Genomic DNA, 18068 nt, shown 5'->3' on the forward strand with positions numbered 1-18068 from the left:
TTAAGGATATAAGGGAATTAAGGATATAAGGGAATTAAGGATATAAGGGAATTAAGGATATAAGGGAATTAAGGATATAAGGGAATTAAGGATATAAGGGAATTAAGGATATAAGGGAATTAAGGATATAAGGGAATTAAGGATATAAGGGAATTAAGGATATAAGGGAATTAAGGATATAAGGGAATTAAGGATATAAGGGAATTAAGGATATAAGGGAATTAAGATTTTCTTGTGTTGAAAAAGGTGTGTTATTTGGATATATTTTAGAAAAATCAGAGGGCTGGAGGTTGAATTGAGATAGTAGGGAGGAGAAGGATACACACACACACTTTCAGTTTGCATTACAAGTTTATATTGCTGGACAATGAGCGGAGGCAGTAGGTTTTTGTAAACTTCCTAATAACCTCTGAATTCAAGCATGACTGGAATTGACTCCCACTTGCTTTCTGAGCAGCGTGTCTGGGCTCTGCACTGATCACATTGCCACAGCTCCAAGCCTCACAGACACGCTGGCTGTGAGCAGGGATGTGGTCCGACTAATATACACAGCAGATAAAGCGAGCATAGGGGGCGTGCACAGGGCTGGTTCTAGACTTTTTGCTGCCTGAGGCAAACTTGTGAGGATGCGCCCCATCAGTCAAAACAGTGCCACCTCCTTCCTTCTGCTGTGCAAGTCAAATGAAACACTGCTGCTCTCCTGCCTCCCACCCCCTCCTCACTCACTGCCAGACTCCTCACACAGCACAACAAGCTGCTTTTCCCTCAATAACCTCTTCACCTCACTCTCCTCTCGCTTTTCCTCCTACTCTGACTGCATGCCGTTACAAAAATGCTGCCCCTGCAAACTCTGCGCCTGATGCAAATGTTTCACCTTGCTTCATGAGAGAACCAGCCCTGGGCATGACCCTTCTTCATTAAAGCAGAGGCAGCCCCATACGGTTCTCGGTCAACAAGCCTTGACAAAAGGCAAAAAAAAAAAAGTGGATAAGACAGAAGAGGGAACTAGAAGAAGCTGTAGTAAGCCACAGCACATAGGATTAGGTAATACAGCTTGTAGGATAGGAGAAATAAGGGTTTAAAAGTTGTTACAGGGTCTCTTTAAGCTTTTGGGGACCGCCTATATGAGATCCTATGCTGCACTTGTGGCTGTTCTAGCCTGATGCGGAGTAGAATCTATGCCGCCCGCCGTTTCCACTCCCCATGCGATCGTGCACACCCAAGAAGGGAGATTAAAGAGGAACTTCAGCCTACTGTCATTGAGTTACATTAGTTATGTTAATTAAAATAGATAGGTAATATAATCTCTTACCCACCCTGTTTTAAAAAGAACAGGCAAATGTTTTATTTCATGAGGGCAGCCATCTTTTTGGTTGAAAGGAGGTGACAGGGAGCATGAGACAGTTCCAACTGTCCTGAGTGCTGATCACCCCTCCTAGTTGCTAGGAGCGTGAACATAGGAAATCCCATCATGCTTTGCACAGCATCAGGGAAAAAAGCCCAGGCAGTTTTCTTTAATGGGTGGAGCTTAGCTAAACATGCAGCTAAAAATGATGCTGCTAAAAAGTTCTGATGCTGTGAAACTGTCAAACAAACATCAAGCCTTTTCAGTTCTGCCAAGTAGATTTTTAGTCTGGAGGTTCACTTTAAGCTGTCATGACATCGGACATCTCCCCTCATTGATCAGAAGCCATTGCGTATGGCTTCTGATCACGTGATCAATGTGACAGCTGCGGTGGTGAAGAAGGGGGAAGCGCATAGAAGAGGATCCACTCACCTCCCTGACATGCCAATGAAGATCGGCTCTCCCCTCCACTCTGGCCGGCATCCCCGCTCGCTTTGACCTCAGTGCCAGGTCCCGGCTTGATGACTGGAACCAAGTCAGTACGAGCGGGGATGCCGGCTAGAGCGGGTGGGTCTACTGCGGCTCATCACTGAAGCCTGGGAGGAGAGTAAAGGCTGCTGGCTACAGGGAGGACACCTGGCCACATGGGGACACAGCCTAGAAAGCCGTAAGAGGGATCCGGCTACCTGACCAACCCCCCCCCCCCCCCCCAAACAAAATGTGCCTGGTCCTTAATGGGGGGAGGGGGGAGGGAGGTTAGATGGCCGGTTTAAGACTGGGTTCCATGGCTCCCCAATGTTAATATACTTTCATTTACTGTATTTTAATAGAGTTCATGGTATGTATATAGAGAGGTGTATAGTACTGTGTTAGCAAGGCCTATTCTTAACATAGGACTTTCAAGCAACCAGAAAGCACACATCCGGCATCAGCTGATCACCTGTTCCAGGAAACAGAGGTTCTACTGTAGTCAGAAATAAAACAATTGTGATAACTAAACAAAAGTACTGTGAATTTAATTCTAACAGTATTGCATTTTCAACATTGTAATTCTGTGTCAGCAGCTGACAATACCTTACAGATCCAGCACAGGTGTGCACGGTCTCATTTACTGCTTACTTTAGTTTTTTCCAACAAGCGTGTGCTTCTACACAGCTTGTCACTTACCACCTGCCAGCTCAGGAGTAGATGGGAAAAGTGCAAATATGGGAGAGGGGAAAAGCAAACTAGAGAAGAGCCATTGATGCTCAGAGGCACAAGATAAAACCAAGCAGCGAAGTCTACTTCTAAGCTCAAAACAACAGAAGGGTAGTTAGTTAAACACCTAGCACTGCTGACAGAGGAAAAGCCAGTCAAAAGGTTACAAAACTGGTTCAGAAAAAACATCCAGCTGCTCTACACAATATGCTAGAATGGGACAAACTGAATGGTTGCAACCTTCACACCCCTCCTGACCAAGTGTACAATCTGACATGTTCTGATCAGAGCTAGAGATAGGAATGAAAAGCTGCATGGCTGATCGTTGTAGAACCGCTTGTGTTCCTCTAAGATCTCATTCATGCCCTAAACTACATAACTACATACACGCTATATTAGACCTGCCTAGCATCTACAGCACAGGCACTTGATGTCCCCTTAAGATGTCCCCTTAAGGGGGGGGGGGGGGGGGGGAGATGTTGGAGTGAACAAACACTTACCAATAAATCCCTTCTTTGCAAGCTCAATAGTAAATCTCCTGGTAATCTTTTCAAGCTCTGCATCCTGTTACAGAGATGGAATAGAAAGAAAATGATAAAATAAGCTCATAAATTCAATATGGAAACTAAACACGTATATAATTAACCTAGTGTCATAGTGAGCTGGACCTTTGACCTGTAGGGTATAGTGGCTTCAAGTACATGAGTAGCCAGAGTACACTTGCCAAAGCAATTGCAAGAGCTGCCATTAGGGGTTTTCAAATCAGCATTCTTTTTAGTTTTCATAAGATGTGCCATCAAAAATAAATACATATATATAAAAAATAAAAAGGTTTAATGCGGACCTGAACTCAAAACTGCTCTCAACTTGCCTAATCTCCATGCTCCCATCCAGTGACTGACTAAGCATTGTCTTGTACGCCTACTGCTGAGTGATAGTTTTTTCTTTTATTCCTGTATTGTCGTATTGCTTTATGTCACGCCTAAATATTGTCTGTAACCTAAACTAATGTCCATCGCTGCGTAACATGTTGGCGCTTTATAAATACAATAATAAGATAAACAGCATAACCTTTAAACAGAAAAAAAAAAAAAAACAAAACAAAAAAAAAAAACACATTTCTTTGTTACAGCGGATACAAATCCTGCAATAAATTTGCACTGTTTCTACTTCCTGATTCATGAAAGCAGACATTTTGTTAACATCTGTGGTTTCAAATGAGCTAATCTTCCATCTCTGCCATGGCAGTCAGGTGACAGTAAGGGATCAAATTACAACTTGTGATTAGACACAAATATGGGGGAATTAGACAGGCTAAACTCTCCAAGTACATACAGGGTGCATTTATGGTTTCCTTTTGTCCTGTGCAAGAGTTCAGGTCCACTTTAATCCAAAACCGCTGGTAAACAAAAAGGCTAGATTTACTGCTTTCTTTGGCCTCTATCTGAAAAAGGCAGAAGTCTGAAATCACAGCTTTCTGAACAGCCCTTAAAGTCTGGCAAATTGAGCAAGATAGCTGAACATACTGCAGGAAAGTGATAACTGTGTGGTGTATATGGCAATTCCATTGTTGTGTACAGGACAACATACTGAGCTGCACAGCACGGAACAATCAAAACTGAACTAAGCACTGACTAAATGCCCACCAATATATAAAAGGTCAGCTCCCCCCCACAATAGAACTGATAGTGGAATAGAGTAAAGCATAAGATGAGTAGAGGAAACTTTACAAGATTTGCAAGTGTCCAAGGGATGCCTCCAGCAATTATGATCTGTGAAGTGTACAGCCACCCTGTTGCCTCAAAATAAAGGGGACGCGGGCGGGTAGTGCCGATACAGAGGAGGCGGGGGAGCGGCAGTCACAGGTAAACAGCCTGCTGGCGACACGCTGTGTCGCTAGCACGGCAGTTTTTGTTACAGGGGATAGCAGAGCGCAAGGGAGGGGCCTGGGGGCACGCTATACGGCAACAGAGGCTGGTGATAGTGTGCACAACCAGCCTCTGTGCCCTACTAACTTTATTAAATCCCACCTCGGGTTCTCTTTAATCTGCTCCCACTGTGCACATTTCAGTCTACTTGCTATAACAACAGGAGGCCAAAGACATTAGGACCCGAGAAGTGCAAGCATAGCTGCACTAGGTAAATATGTCTTAGGTACATCACAAAGGTCAGATTACTAATTAGAGGGATTTCACAAATATCCAGCTTGTGATTCCACTTCTGGATTACATTTTCAACTTCCTTTTCCAGCAATGCCACAGCCTATCCGGAGATGTGATCTTTCAGAAAGAATTTACAAGGCATAAACTTTTTTTTGGTCCTCCAATTATCAGATACCCATCACTGATACAATCTTTCAGTAAACCTGAATGGGAAAAAAGTGCACCTAGGAGGTACTTGCCTCTGGAGGGGGAAAGAATCTTGATATTAGAAGCTTCCTCCTTTCTCTTTACTAGAAGGGCCTAGTGCGGGCTCCCTGGGCAAATTCCGTTACCACTCATCGGCGGTGTGCGCAGAGGGGGGGGGGGGGGGGTGGGTGAGGGGGGGCTGTAGCAGCTGTCCAATAAGCTCCAGTGAGCCTGAAAAGGGTCTGCTCTACAGCACAGGTGCCTGCGCAGTACAGCAGACCCGCTCGGGCTCAGCTATTTCTGCCGGCGAATGAGCGGGAAGCGGATAGCGTGCCCCGCGGCATGTAATTATTATGGTCGGGGACACTGCAAGGGAGCCAGCGCTGGAACAAGCTGGCTGTGGAGGAGAGGGGAAGCCTCATTAGGATCCCACAGTAAGTACCCCCTGGGGCACTTTTTCCCCTTCAGGTTTACTTTAAATATACAATTTTACCAAATCTATGTGATAGACGGGTGAACTGAGTGAATTTACCTTGAATGGATAATTTAGGTAGTCTATTTTACAGGAAAAAAAGTCATAAGATCATATAAATTATTAATGGGCACCAGTGTCAGATTCCACTATCAATAAATCCCTCTCTGATCAGAGAGAAGGATCTATTGCTGCCAATGTAGAGCACAACAGTTTCCATTAGAACATTTGAAAACCTGTGCAGTCGCTTCCCAGGTTCTTCAGGTGGAAGCGGCTCATTCACAGTGTCATGACCCAGAAGTCACAAAAGTGAAAGTGGGCCAGTGTGGCCCACCGGAGTGGCGGTTTTTGTGGCTAGCTGATCTGCTCTGCCCGCTGGATCAGGTATTTTTTTATTGTTTTTTTTTTTTTATGTTACAAGTCCCCCTCAGGCTCTCTTTAAGCTCCGATTCCACACTAACCAGGGGCCAGTGGGTACAAACTACATATGAGCCCTTTTGAGCCAGATTTTTTCCAGCATGTCGGATTAGTAGCATGCCAGACTGTTTTGCACAGAAAGATTGAATTAGCAGTCGTTATGACTGAATCTGCCAGAGTTTGACGCTTCACAAATTGAGTAATGTATGAGCACATTTAGTCTTCTGCTTTAGTTTTATATAAAACTATCAGTGCTTTCTAGCATAAAAGGTGCCCATTAAAGAGAAGCTATTAGTAAAAATATGCCCCCCCCCCCCCCCCCAAAAAAAAAAAAAAAAAAAAAAAAAAAAAACACAAGTAAATACTTGCTCTACTTATAGAACATATGTATTGTAATGTCCTTTTCCTTCCATATAATTTTATATAGTAAATTAGGTGCATTCTCTTAATGGCAGGGGGGCCATCTTGTGTCCTCCGAGTGGAATCCTCCCCCCTCCTCCCAGCACCAATTATGAGCACAGCGGGGAGGAGAAATGCAGCAGGCACAGACTCGCCTAATGGATCCAAGAGCTGCCATTCCCATTTATTCTCTGCGCTACCGCCGGCGGTAGTGCAGAGTATAGAAGGGAACTGCAGCGCTTGGAACCTTTATTAGGAGAGTGTGTGCGCAGCCTTTATCCTTCCCCATTGATCAGTGCGGGGAAAAGGGGGAATGCGGCGGCGGCAGATGCAGCAGGCGGGCAGACAGAAAGCGGACATGCTACTGGGGGAGGGGGGCAGAGGACAGTGACAGGAGATGGCCTCTGGCCCCTTTCCCTGCGCTCTAACAGCGGCTGGATCCACCGCAGTGAAGGGGAGACCAGGCGGCCAAACGCAGAGAGGTGAGTGACAGAGGCTTCAGCCAATCAGGCTGATCCAGCACGCATGTCACTTCTCTTTTGCGTCTGCGTACGCTGTTAGAGCCTGGGGGCATGGGGAGAGAAAAGCTCATTTGGTAAAAAGTAAGATTGATTTCAAACTTTTGAATTATCAATTTAATAGCCTGCAGTAGGGAATTAATTTAGTATTTTATGCCTAACAGTTACTCTTTAAATGGAATGTCCAAGCTGTAAAAAAAAAAAAAAAAAAAAAAAAAAAAAAAAAAAAAAAGGAAGAAGAAAGTAATGTCCTGCGCTGAAGAAGCCGACTTTGCCAGGGTGGCATCCGGGTCGGATTCATGTGCGCTCCACGGCGAAGGTCACGTGGTGTACGTGACAGTGTCTCTACTGCGCAGGAAAACCACACCCCCCCCACCTCCGTTTTGTAGCACTGGGTACAGTTAAGACAACATTGTCACGCTTGGGCACAAACACTTACCGAATAATTTCTAGTGTTGATTTTAACTCCAGCTTTGGCTCCTCCAAAAGGCACATCTGAAGTTTGCAAGGAAAAAAAATAAAATAAAAATGTAAAAGCTCCTTTAGAAAGATAGTTTCCCAATTAGTACACCAACTAGAATTTGCTACAGGGGAATCCAGATCTAGTGTGTGTATACACACATTTTTAAATTCGCTGCATGTATATCTGCATTTCGGCATACAGTTGCTCTATATCAATCGTGGCTTCATTGGATCAGATTGGCGGCTCTCCGGCTGTTCACGGAGACAGCCTCCGTGAACGGACATGGAAAGGCCGCTCGAACGAGCGGCCGTTTCCATGGAAACCCGCAGACGACCAGTTTACGCCAATCGGCGTTAGCTGGTCGTCAAGAGGTTAAGATATTTTTGGAAATTTTGTCTTATTGGGATCACCTATAGTCCTTATTACCTCTCCACTTTTTGTGTATAACATTTTTAAAGAACACCTAAAGTGAGACGGATATGGAGGACGCCATATTTGTTTCCATTTAAACAATGCCAGTTGCCTGGTTGTCCTGCCTAATACGTTTAGCTATAGACCCTGTATAGGCTTGCATAATCACAAAAGGGCCTATCTAATGCTGGGTACACGTTGAGATTTCTCGTTCAATCCGCGGGATCAATTCGATTTCCAACATGTTCGATTCAGCCATCGATTTTGCATGATAAGTATGCAAAATCAACAACTGTATCGAACAAAACGGAATCGAACACGTTGGAAATAATTGACATGTGTACCCAGCATAAGATTGCTGCACTTCATTCTGGTAGGAAGCAAGCAAAAAGTCCAGGTTAGCACACCGTTAGAAGATGCAGGTTTCTTCAATTTATTGCTCCATTAGCACATGAATATGACAATTGTTTCGGGGCCACAGCGGGTCCCCTTCTTCAGATAGTGCACTATCTGAAGAAGGGGACCCGCTGTGGCCCCGAAACAATTGTCATATTCATGTGCTAATGGAGCAATAAATTGAAGAAACCTGCATCTTCTAACGGTGTGCTAACCTGGACTTTTTGCTTGCTTATGATATTGTCGGATGTTTGTGCTCAGCATCCACAGGTTACAGCACCCGGATCTAGGGTATGGTGTGCCACCTCTACAACACAATTGCATTCTGGTAGGAAGTTTGGTATTTAAAATGAACCAAAAAAAAAAACAAAAAAAACAAAAAACAATTAGCAACCTTACCTACTACGGCACACTTGTAGGTCATTAAAGAGGCCAAGGCCTTTACCTCGTCAACACTGACTTCTGTGCTGTAACGAATACCTGTATTGGAAAAAAAAAAAAAAAGTAAGTCAGATACATTTGAGGTTCAATCCACTACATATTATACATTCACCTAAAGGATTATTAGTAACACCTGTTCAATTACTTAATGCAATTATCTAATCAAGTAATCACATGGCAGTTGCTTCAATGCATTAAGGGGTGTGGTCCTGGTCAAGACAATCTCCTCAACTTCAAAAAGAATGGGAAAGAAAGGCGATTTAAGCAATTTTTTGAGCGTGGCATGTTTGTTGGTGCCAGATGGGCCGGTCTGAGTATTTCACAGTCTGCTCAGTTACTGGGATATTCATGCACAACCATTCCAAGGGTTTACAAAGAACGGTGTGAAAAGGGAAAAACATCCAGTATGCGGCAGTCCTGTGGGCGAAAATGCCTTGTTGAAGCTAAAGGTCAGAGGGGAATGGGCAGACTGATTCAAGCTGATAGAGCAATGTTGACTGAAATAACCACTCATTACAACAGAGGTATGCAGCAAAGCATTTGTGAAGCCAGAACACGCACAACCTTGAGGCAGATGGGCTACAACAGCAGAAGACCCCACCTGGTACCACTCATCTCCACTACAAATAGGAAAAAGAGGCTACAATTTGCACGAGCTCACCAAAATTGGACAGTTTAAGACTTGAAAAATGTTGCCTGGTCTGAGGAGTCTCGATAGTCAGAATTTGGCGTATGAGAACATGGATCCATCATGCCTTGATACCACTGTGCAGGCTGGTGGTGGTGTAATGGTGTGGGGGATGTTTTCTTGGTACACTTTAGGCCCATTAGCACCAATTGGGCATTGTTTAAATGCCACAAGCTACATGAGCATTGTTTCTGACCATGTCTATCCCTTCATGACCACCATGTACCCCACATCCTCTGATGGCTACTACCAGCAGGATAATACACCATCTCACAAAGCTCGAATCATTTCAAATTGGTTTCTTGAACATGACAATGAGTTCACTGTACTAAAATGGCCCCACAGTCACCAGATCTCAACCCAATAGAGCATCTTCGGGATGTGATGGAACGGCAGCTTCAAGCCCTGGATGTGCACCCCACAAACCTCCATCAACTGCAAGATGCTATGCTATCAATATGGGCCAACATTTCTAAAGAATGCTTTCAGCACCTTGTTGAATTAATGTCACGTAGAATTAAAGAGAGTGAAGCGAGACAAAATCTCGCTTCAGACCTCATAGATAGATGCCCCTGCTAAAACGCTGCTATCCCGCGGCTTACCGGGGTCCCTTCACCCCCAAATCCCCTCCATACATCACGGAATCACTTCCGCATTGGGGCAGCGCTAAACGCCGCAGCCCTGCCTCCCACGCGTCTATCAGACGCGTACCTTCGCCTCTCCCCCGCCCCTCTCAGTCTTCCTTCACTGAGAGGGGCGGGGGAGAGACGGGGATGCGCGTCTGATAGACGCACTGAGAGGCAGGGCTGCAGCCGTTAGCCCTGCCTCCAGGAAGAGCAAAATTTACAACCAGTTTGGTCGTTGATTATGCAGGGGGGGGGAGGGGTTAAGGGACCCCCGTTTAGCCGCGGGATGACGGCGTTTTAGCAGGGGCAGCACTATGAGCTCTGAAGCGAGAATTATTCTCGCTTCAGTTTCTCTTTAAGGCAGTTCTGAAGGCGAAAGGGGGTCAAACACCGTATTAGTATGGTGTTCCTAATAATCCTTTAGGTGAGTATCTGGGCCTGTTCTCACTCGGGCGATAAGCAGCGTTTACTTCTAATCGCCGGCAATAGATAGCGCTTTTTAAGGTGCTAGGGCAATATTAACTATATGGCAGCGATTTCACTGCTGCAATCACAAAACCCAATCCCTGCAGCATTTTCTCATGATTTTAGTGATCGCAGTGCTAAAAAAAAATAAAAAGCAATTGCTTAAAAATAGTGAGTGTAAAGTGATTTTACAGAGTTAGAGTAAAATCACCAGTGCAAAACGCCAGCACTAATGGTTGAGTTTTGCGTTTGCAAGTGGGAACGGGACCCAAGGATCCTCAATGTATCCCCTTCCAATTCTAGATTACAAGGAGATGAATAAACACACAAATAGGGGAAATGTTAAAAGTTTTAGGTCAATTACTAGTAGCAACTCTTTCCTGAACATGCAATTGAACCGCATTGCATAGCAAACAAGAATGTGACACTAATTTGTATATGACTGGATGATGTACTAGCAGATCCTGACATTCAATTCCCAATACAGCAAATCAGAGTCAGGGGTTGTCAAAAAGCAGCAGCAGCAAGTAGCAGCAATGTAAAATGCAAGTAATGCTTTTCCTTTTCATTCACAGACAAACACACATTGTGCGGCAAACCACTTGCGGGTATTTACTGTCAGACCGTGTCTACATATGACACTTAAAACAGTTGCCCTAATGATTATGGACCGTTAATGATTTGCCAAATTATGAAAATAGATCATATATTAGTCTTAATTTTTCAAGCTACATAGCTTTGTATACATTCTGCATCAACTCATAATAAATAATGCCATCCCAACTAACATAGCTTGAGCAAAGGTGAGGCAGACCATTAAAGTTAACCTCCAGACTAAAAGTCTACTCAGCAGCACTGAAAAGGCTTGGCGTTTCATCAACAGTTTCACAGCATGAGAACTTTGTTTCTTACCCAAGACTCATTTTTAGCTGCACAGAAGCTAAGCACCGCCCCAAAGAAATCTGCCCAGACATTTTTCCCGTGATGCTGTGCAAAGCATGATGGGATTTCTGATGTTCTCGTTGCCTAGCGCGTGCAGCTGGGAGGGGTTATCAGGACAGTTGGAACTGTGTCTCACGCTCCGTCATCTCTTTTCAACTAAATAGATGGCTGCCCCAATGAAATCTCAAATATTTGCCTGTTCTTTTAAAACAGGGTGGGTATAAGAGATTATATTACCCATCTATTTTAATTAACATAACTAGTGTAACTTAATGACTATGTTTGTTTAGGCTGTTCCTCTTTAACAACCCCAACTAAACCTTTCCACTGAGTAAAATAAGGGGATTTTAAGGCCCAGAAGCAGAAAACACACAGCCTCTAGCAATACTGCATGACTCACTGCTCGTTCATTTTTCTACATTTAAAGTTTCCATTGGATGCAGCCCAGAAAGCTTTCATAACAAAACCGAGCCACTCCCAAAGCTCAAAAGGAAACCACACTTTTTATAAAAATGCTAACAGCATGAATAACGTTATGAATGGTTCATTTTAACGGTTTTGATTACTGCAGCTTAGCTACAATCTTGTTGTTCAAACATAACCAGGGGATAATGACACATTCTGCAGTTTTAAGTTTGTTTTTATTGATGACTCTCTTTAATAGCTCTCCGGCTTGTGATTTCTTTTAGGCCACAAACCCACTAGGAGCGATTTGAAAACTCTTGCTAAAGTAATGCTATGCAGGGCTGTGGAGTCGGTACAAAAATCCACCGACTCAGACTCCTCAGTTTAGGATTCCACCGACTCCGACTCCTCTAATTTGCATATTACAATCTTGTTGATTGAAAGTATGTAACATGAAATGCGTCTCTTAACTGCCAACGCTTAGGAATTTTAAAAGACAACTGAAGTGAGAAGGATATGGAGACTGCCATATTTATTCCCTTTAGTCAGACTAAAACTAGTCCTTGGTAAGAGTACTTGTAAAAGGTACAGGCAGGAACAAAGAACATCTATCAGGCCCTAGGCAATGTGACTGTGGGCACATGCAAGAGTGATGTGCAGGTACTCTGCAGGTGAATAAGGAGATTCTTCCTCTATTACACATTCTTCATGCACAATCTGAACCAGGTTAATGGGTGATAGACAACACCTCTCTGTTCAATGTGCATAACATTCTCAATGGATGCCCTGCAGCTCTGGAGAGCGCATATGTAGAGTATAGTACTACTGTGTAACAAAGTAAACCTGAGACAGATAAAATTAAAGTTTTATACATACCTGGGGCTCCCTCCAGCCCCCTTCAGGCTAATCAGTCCCTCTCTGTCCTCCTCTGCCACCTGGATCTTCTGCTAGGAGTCCAGGTACTTGAGCCAGTCTGGCATAGTGCGCATGCACACACTCTGCCGCCAGAAGCGTACTACACCTGCGCAGCACTGTTGCGCAGGTGCAGAATGCTCCTGGCTGTGGAAGCAGCATGCGGCCAGACTGCGCTGACTGGCTGAATTACCAGGACTCATAGCAGAAGATCCAGGTGGTGGAGGTGGACAGCGAGGGACTGATTAGCCTGAAGGGGGCTGGAAGAAGCCCCAGGCATGTATAAAACTTCTCTTTTCATCCTTCTCAGGTACCATTTAATTTGTAGTCACCAAACCAAATTTTAACTTATCAAATTATTTGATTTCATGAGCAAAGAGAGTGTGTACATTTGCATAAATCAGAATTAACGCAGAATTATTTCCATCTCATTGATCATCTCCATTAGTGACACGGCTACACATCAGGCTTTATACTTACAGCATAGATGTTATTTCGCATATATAAGAGATTCCCGTGTACACATCATATATACAGTCACAATCAGATCTATATATCTGACTTTAAAAATACGGGGACTGCTTTATTGAAGCAGCACAAGTAACTAATTTTGATTGGTTTATTTCATTTTTTGTGGACTAAGCACAGCTATTACTGTATGTATAAATTTATGATGACTATTATCTGAGAAATAGAACATTTTATCATATTCTCTATTTAAATTACAGTTTAAATTCATTAGGAGTTGGAGCATTTTTTCCCCGACTCCAGGCACCCAAAATTGCCACGACTGACTCCACAGCCCTGATGCTATGGGTGTGATCCCACTTGAGCGATGTGATTTTATGAAAATCCCCGATAGCATTGCATGAGCTAGAGCTAAATTCAAAATCACTGGCGATTAGAAATCACTGCTAGTGGGTTTCAGGCCTGAAACTACTCAGCACTTGACTGCTCTAGCGTGATCACCTTGAGGACTAGCGTGCAGCGATCCCTCTTTCTGCTCGAGACGTCACCAGACATTACACGATGGAACATGACAGTCGAACGGGAAGTTAAGCGATCACGGTCCTTTGCGAAGTTGGAGATCTTAAAGATCCGATCTGCCATGAGGGTCGTTATCGGCGTGCATCTCTAAACATGTCTCGTGAAATCGCGTGCCTGTACCCACAACACAAGATTGAGGAAACGACCACTTACCCCCCCCCCCCCCCCCTCCCCCCCAAAAAAAACCCACCATCTAGCTCCTCTGAAAGATGGATGGCAGATGGATGAGTTTAAACTAGGCGTGAGAAAGTTCACCAATGTATGACATTACCTTGGTTCCAACTCCCTTTTCAACCCCCTACAATCAGGATTTCCGACCAGCCCACTCCACCGAGACCCTCAACCAAGGTCAGCAAGGCCAAAGGAAAATACTCCATCATCCTCGACCTCATTAGCATTTGATGGTCGATCATCCCCTACACCTTTGATCCCTAAAATTTTTGGGTATCCAAGAGCCCACCCTGGCCTGGTTCGCCTCTCAAAATGTTCCTTTAAGACCTCCTTCATTTGGTTCGTCCTCAACCGCCACTTCCCTCTCAGTTGGGGTCCCTCAAGGCTCTGTTCTTGGCCCCATGCTGTTTTAAGTTTGCACCACCTCCATCAGTAAACTGATCTCCTCCCTGGGCTTTAACTACCCTCTATATGCAGATGACACCCAGATCTACCCCCATACCACAGACCTCTCCACCACCACGGAGAAGGCATCCTGACTCATCCATCTCAGCCTGGTTCCTAAAGTAAATCTGGATAAAACAGAACTCCTAATTTTCCTGCTGCGTACAGTCTAACACCCCCCCCCCCCCCCCCCAATGGACATATGTCACTGTCAACTAGGCCTGAACGATTTTAGAAAAAAAAATTGAAGTGAGCGATTTCTGTTTGAAATTACGATATCGATTTGATTCACGATTTCCTTCAAATCAAGCTTTGTTCCCCCTCTGTGCCAGTTTGTTCCCAATCTCTCTTTGTGCCCCCTTTGCCTCTTTATGCATCCTGTGGGTCTCTGTGCCCACCCCTCTGTCCCTGTGTCTCTGTGCCCGCTCTGTCTCTGTGCCCACTCTGTGCCTCCTCTGTCCCCCAAGCTGCATCAGTTCTGGACATAGCTTCAAGCACGAGTCCAGCGATGTCAGTCTATCCACTTCGCCTCCTGCAGGCTCAAATGCACAAAATGCTTCCTGTAGGTCATGTGACGTACAGGAACCCAGAGTTTTGCCAAGCACAAGAGCTGGCAGATGGCAATATAGGACGTAGAGGGTTTTCGACTCATACAGAAGGTATGTCCAAAGCTGCGGGCCGCACGCGCCGGGACTTTGGGGAGGTTTGAAGCCACTTCTTTCAACTTCCCCCATGTGGAAATGAAGTGATCGTGATAATTGCCACTTTGAATTTAAACCGAAATCGCAATTGCCAAGATCACAATTTCGGAATAGTCGGGGAGATACAGCGCTGCCTTAGTTCGCAGCGTTATACACTGTTAATAGACGGCTGTCTCAGTCTAACAGTCCCCAGCGGCAATCTCTCCAAGCGGGAATGCACACAATCCCCTGCCATCTCCGCCCGCAACCATTCAGGCCAATCGGCGCGGAGTGGTCCTGGGGCTGCCCCGCTGCTCACGCCAATCGGTGTGGAGCAGTCGCGTAGAGGTTAAAGGGGTTCTGTGGAGTGCGGGGGGAAAAAAAAAACAAAAAAAAAAACCTGACACTTACCCGGGGCTTCTATCTGCCCCCATGTTGCAATGTGATGCTATCACAGATGCATAGTATGCATAGTGTGCAAAGAGCCTTAAAGGATACCACAACTGACATGTGGCATAATGAGATAGACATGGGTATGTACAGTGCCTAGCACACAAATAACTATGCTGTGTTCCTTTTTTTCTTTATCTGCCTGAAATGGGTAAATATCAGGTATGTAAATGGCTGACTCAGTCCTGACTCAGACAGGAAGTGACTACAGTGTGACCCTCACTGATAAGACATTCCCCCTTTTTTTATCTCTTTCTTGCTCTCAGAAGCCATTTTCTGCTAGGAAAGTGTTTTATAGTTGGAATTTCTTATCAGTGAAGGTCACACTGTCGTCACTTCCTGTCTGAGTCAGGACTGAGTCAGCCACTTACATGCCTGATATTTACCTCTTTCAGGCAGAGAAAGAAAAAAAGGAACACAGCATAGTTATTTGTGTGCTAGGCACTGTACATACCCATGTCGATCTCATTATGCCACATGTCAGTTGTGGTATCCTTTAAGTCAGTTTCACATCAGCAATGAGACTTGATTTAATTTTTTGCAGTAAATCAAATCATAAGTGAGGCTCTCTAGCGCTCACTTCCTGTGGCCGAAATACATATTGCAAGCAAGTGTATAAAAAAAAAAAAAAAAAAATTAAATAAATTTGCTTACGCGCACTGCAACAAAAATGTATCTGTGGCACCACTAACTTACATGACTTTCACTCAATGCACGTCTCCGCAGATGTTGACCCATAACCCGCTGATGCCCTCGTGTCAGATGCGATGCTTCCATGCATCATACCAAGTATGACACATCCCACAGACATTTATTGCTTTGGCGTTAACTGGAGTTAAAAATTGGCAACACAACGAAAAGTTTTAAGGTGGCCATACACTGGTCGACATGGCCAACATGTTTGATCATAGAGGCATCTATCTGCTTAAATGGCTCCACAGATTTTTAATCAATTTCAGCATGAAATCTCTGATAATCTGTGTGCGCCTTCAACGGTCATTGAAAACTGCTAGAGATTAAGTGCTGGCAACAGATTTTTCTGTGCATCACATTTACTGCTGTCTGAAGGTTTCTTTTTTTATTGCAGAAGCAAAAAAAAATAAATAAATAAATAAAAATAAAAAGGGGGGGGGGAGGGGAAGATGACTAGCACTGACCGTATCTTAAAAAGCAGGTTTTTATTCACCAGATGTGAACACATCTGCCCCCACATTGAGCTGCAATGGAGGCATAACCCATGTCTTGATTATGTTCTTGACCATCTTTATGCAGCCAAGAGCTATGAATATCATTGAGCTATAATTACATCCTTGGGCTTTCAGATGTTTTGGCTACATTTTTGTTCACTTGATCTGGTGAATAAAAACCTGCTTTTTAAGATACGGTCAGTGCTGGTCATCTGCCTTTTTTTGAATTGTGCCAAGTCTGTGCTAGCCACACGGACTACACCTGGCACGACCAATGAAGCAAGAGGTGTGCTGTCTGAGAAATACGAATATGTATAGTGCACTGGGCACATTGACCATTAGGGGGTGACATCATCAGGCCGGTGGATGTAGCATCACAAGGCCAATTCAGGATCAATTTCAGCATGAACTTCCTCGGGAATCAGCCTGTAGCGTATGGGCAGGCAACAGTTCTCTCGCCAATCATATTTGATCAGAGAGCACATCAGATCTTGGTTAGGTCTCTTGCACACTGCAAGTGATTCCGATTCCGCTTTTTAATCAGATTTTACATCCGATTCCGATTTGCAGTTTGCTCCCTGCACTCTGCAAATCGGAATCTAAATCGGATGTAAAAACTGATTAAAAAGCGGAATCTGAATCGCTTGCAGTGTGCAAGAGGCCTTAATCTGCCTATACATAGTCTTTAGTCCCAATTTTAGTGAACTGTCAGAAAACTGTCATAGTTAAAGGGGCACTACAGCGAAAAACTGTAAAATGTGCAAACATATACAAATAAGTACATTTTTTCCAGAGTAAAAGGAGCCATAAATTACATTTCTCCTATGTTGCTGTCACTTACAGTAGGTAGTAGAAATCTGACAGAAGTTATTTGTATAGGTTTGCACATATTTTAAATTTTACAGTTTTTCGCTGTAGTGCCCCTTTAACTTTCCCTGGAGAACAGCTCATGCAGGAGTCATACAGCTGCAAACACTAGGAGGTATGATTTAATGATTACATAATTAAATTAATTATACAGTCACAAGTTCAGTCCCAAACACAGATTTCCATGCAGTGTTCTTTTTATCACCAAATGTCAATAAGCTCTGAAAAAAAAAAAAAAAAAAAAAAAAAAAGTACACATTGATGTCAGCTTATTCAATGGTGTTGATAAAAATCTGATGAAAATTATAGTTTCCCCTACACTACACAATATTTCCGTTCTGCCAAGGTCAGATGCAGTAACAAGCTGCCAGATCATAATTTTGGATGATTGGTGGACAAAATGGATATTGCAGATCTGACCGGACCTTTTCTCTTGTGGTCAAAAAGGGGGCAGAGAACACGGCATCTGCGCAGGTGGCCTAATCAGTGTTTCAGGGCTCTCATGTGTCGCCGTGCGGCTGCGTATAAGCGCAGCAGAGCACATTTGCCTATCTGGCCAGCACAATACTTCCCGTGTGCTTCCGTAAAGCCCTGGTTCATGTGACCCAGCGTACGTAAGTACCGGTAAATGCTGCCAGGTCACAGGGTACAGGCACCTGGAGATGACAGAAGGAAAACAAAGGGAGCGCACCAGACGGACAGGTAAGGAAGTGAACACCGCTGTTCTAATACTCTGCAGGGCCCCCAAGGGTCAGTAAGGGGGTGGGCAGCAGATGT

At 44.2% G+C, this 18068-nt stretch overlaps 1 protein-coding gene across 1 annotated transcript in view; it reads right to left on the reverse strand.

The window, feature by feature from the left end:
• LOC137536512 (glutamate dehydrogenase, mitochondrial) overlaps positions 1-18068 on the reverse strand; it is a 64618-nt gene that overhangs the window by 39374 nt on the left and 7176 nt on the right. The window contains exons 2-4 of the mRNA XM_068258726.1: positions 8366-8446; positions 7136-7191; positions 3043-3106 (exon numbers count right to left, since the gene is read on the reverse strand). Of these exons, the coding sequence (XP_068114827.1) occupies positions 3043-3106; positions 7136-7191; positions 8366-8446 (201 nt within the window). The remainder of the gene's footprint in view (positions 1-3042; positions 3107-7135; positions 7192-8365; positions 8447-18068) is intronic.

This window comes from Hyperolius riggenbachi, chromosome 10 (assembly GCF_040937935.1).
Source record: "Hyperolius riggenbachi isolate aHypRig1 chromosome 10, aHypRig1.pri, whole genome shotgun sequence".
Taxonomy (NCBI): Eukaryota; Metazoa; Chordata; class Amphibia; order Anura; family Hyperoliidae; genus Hyperolius; species Hyperolius riggenbachi.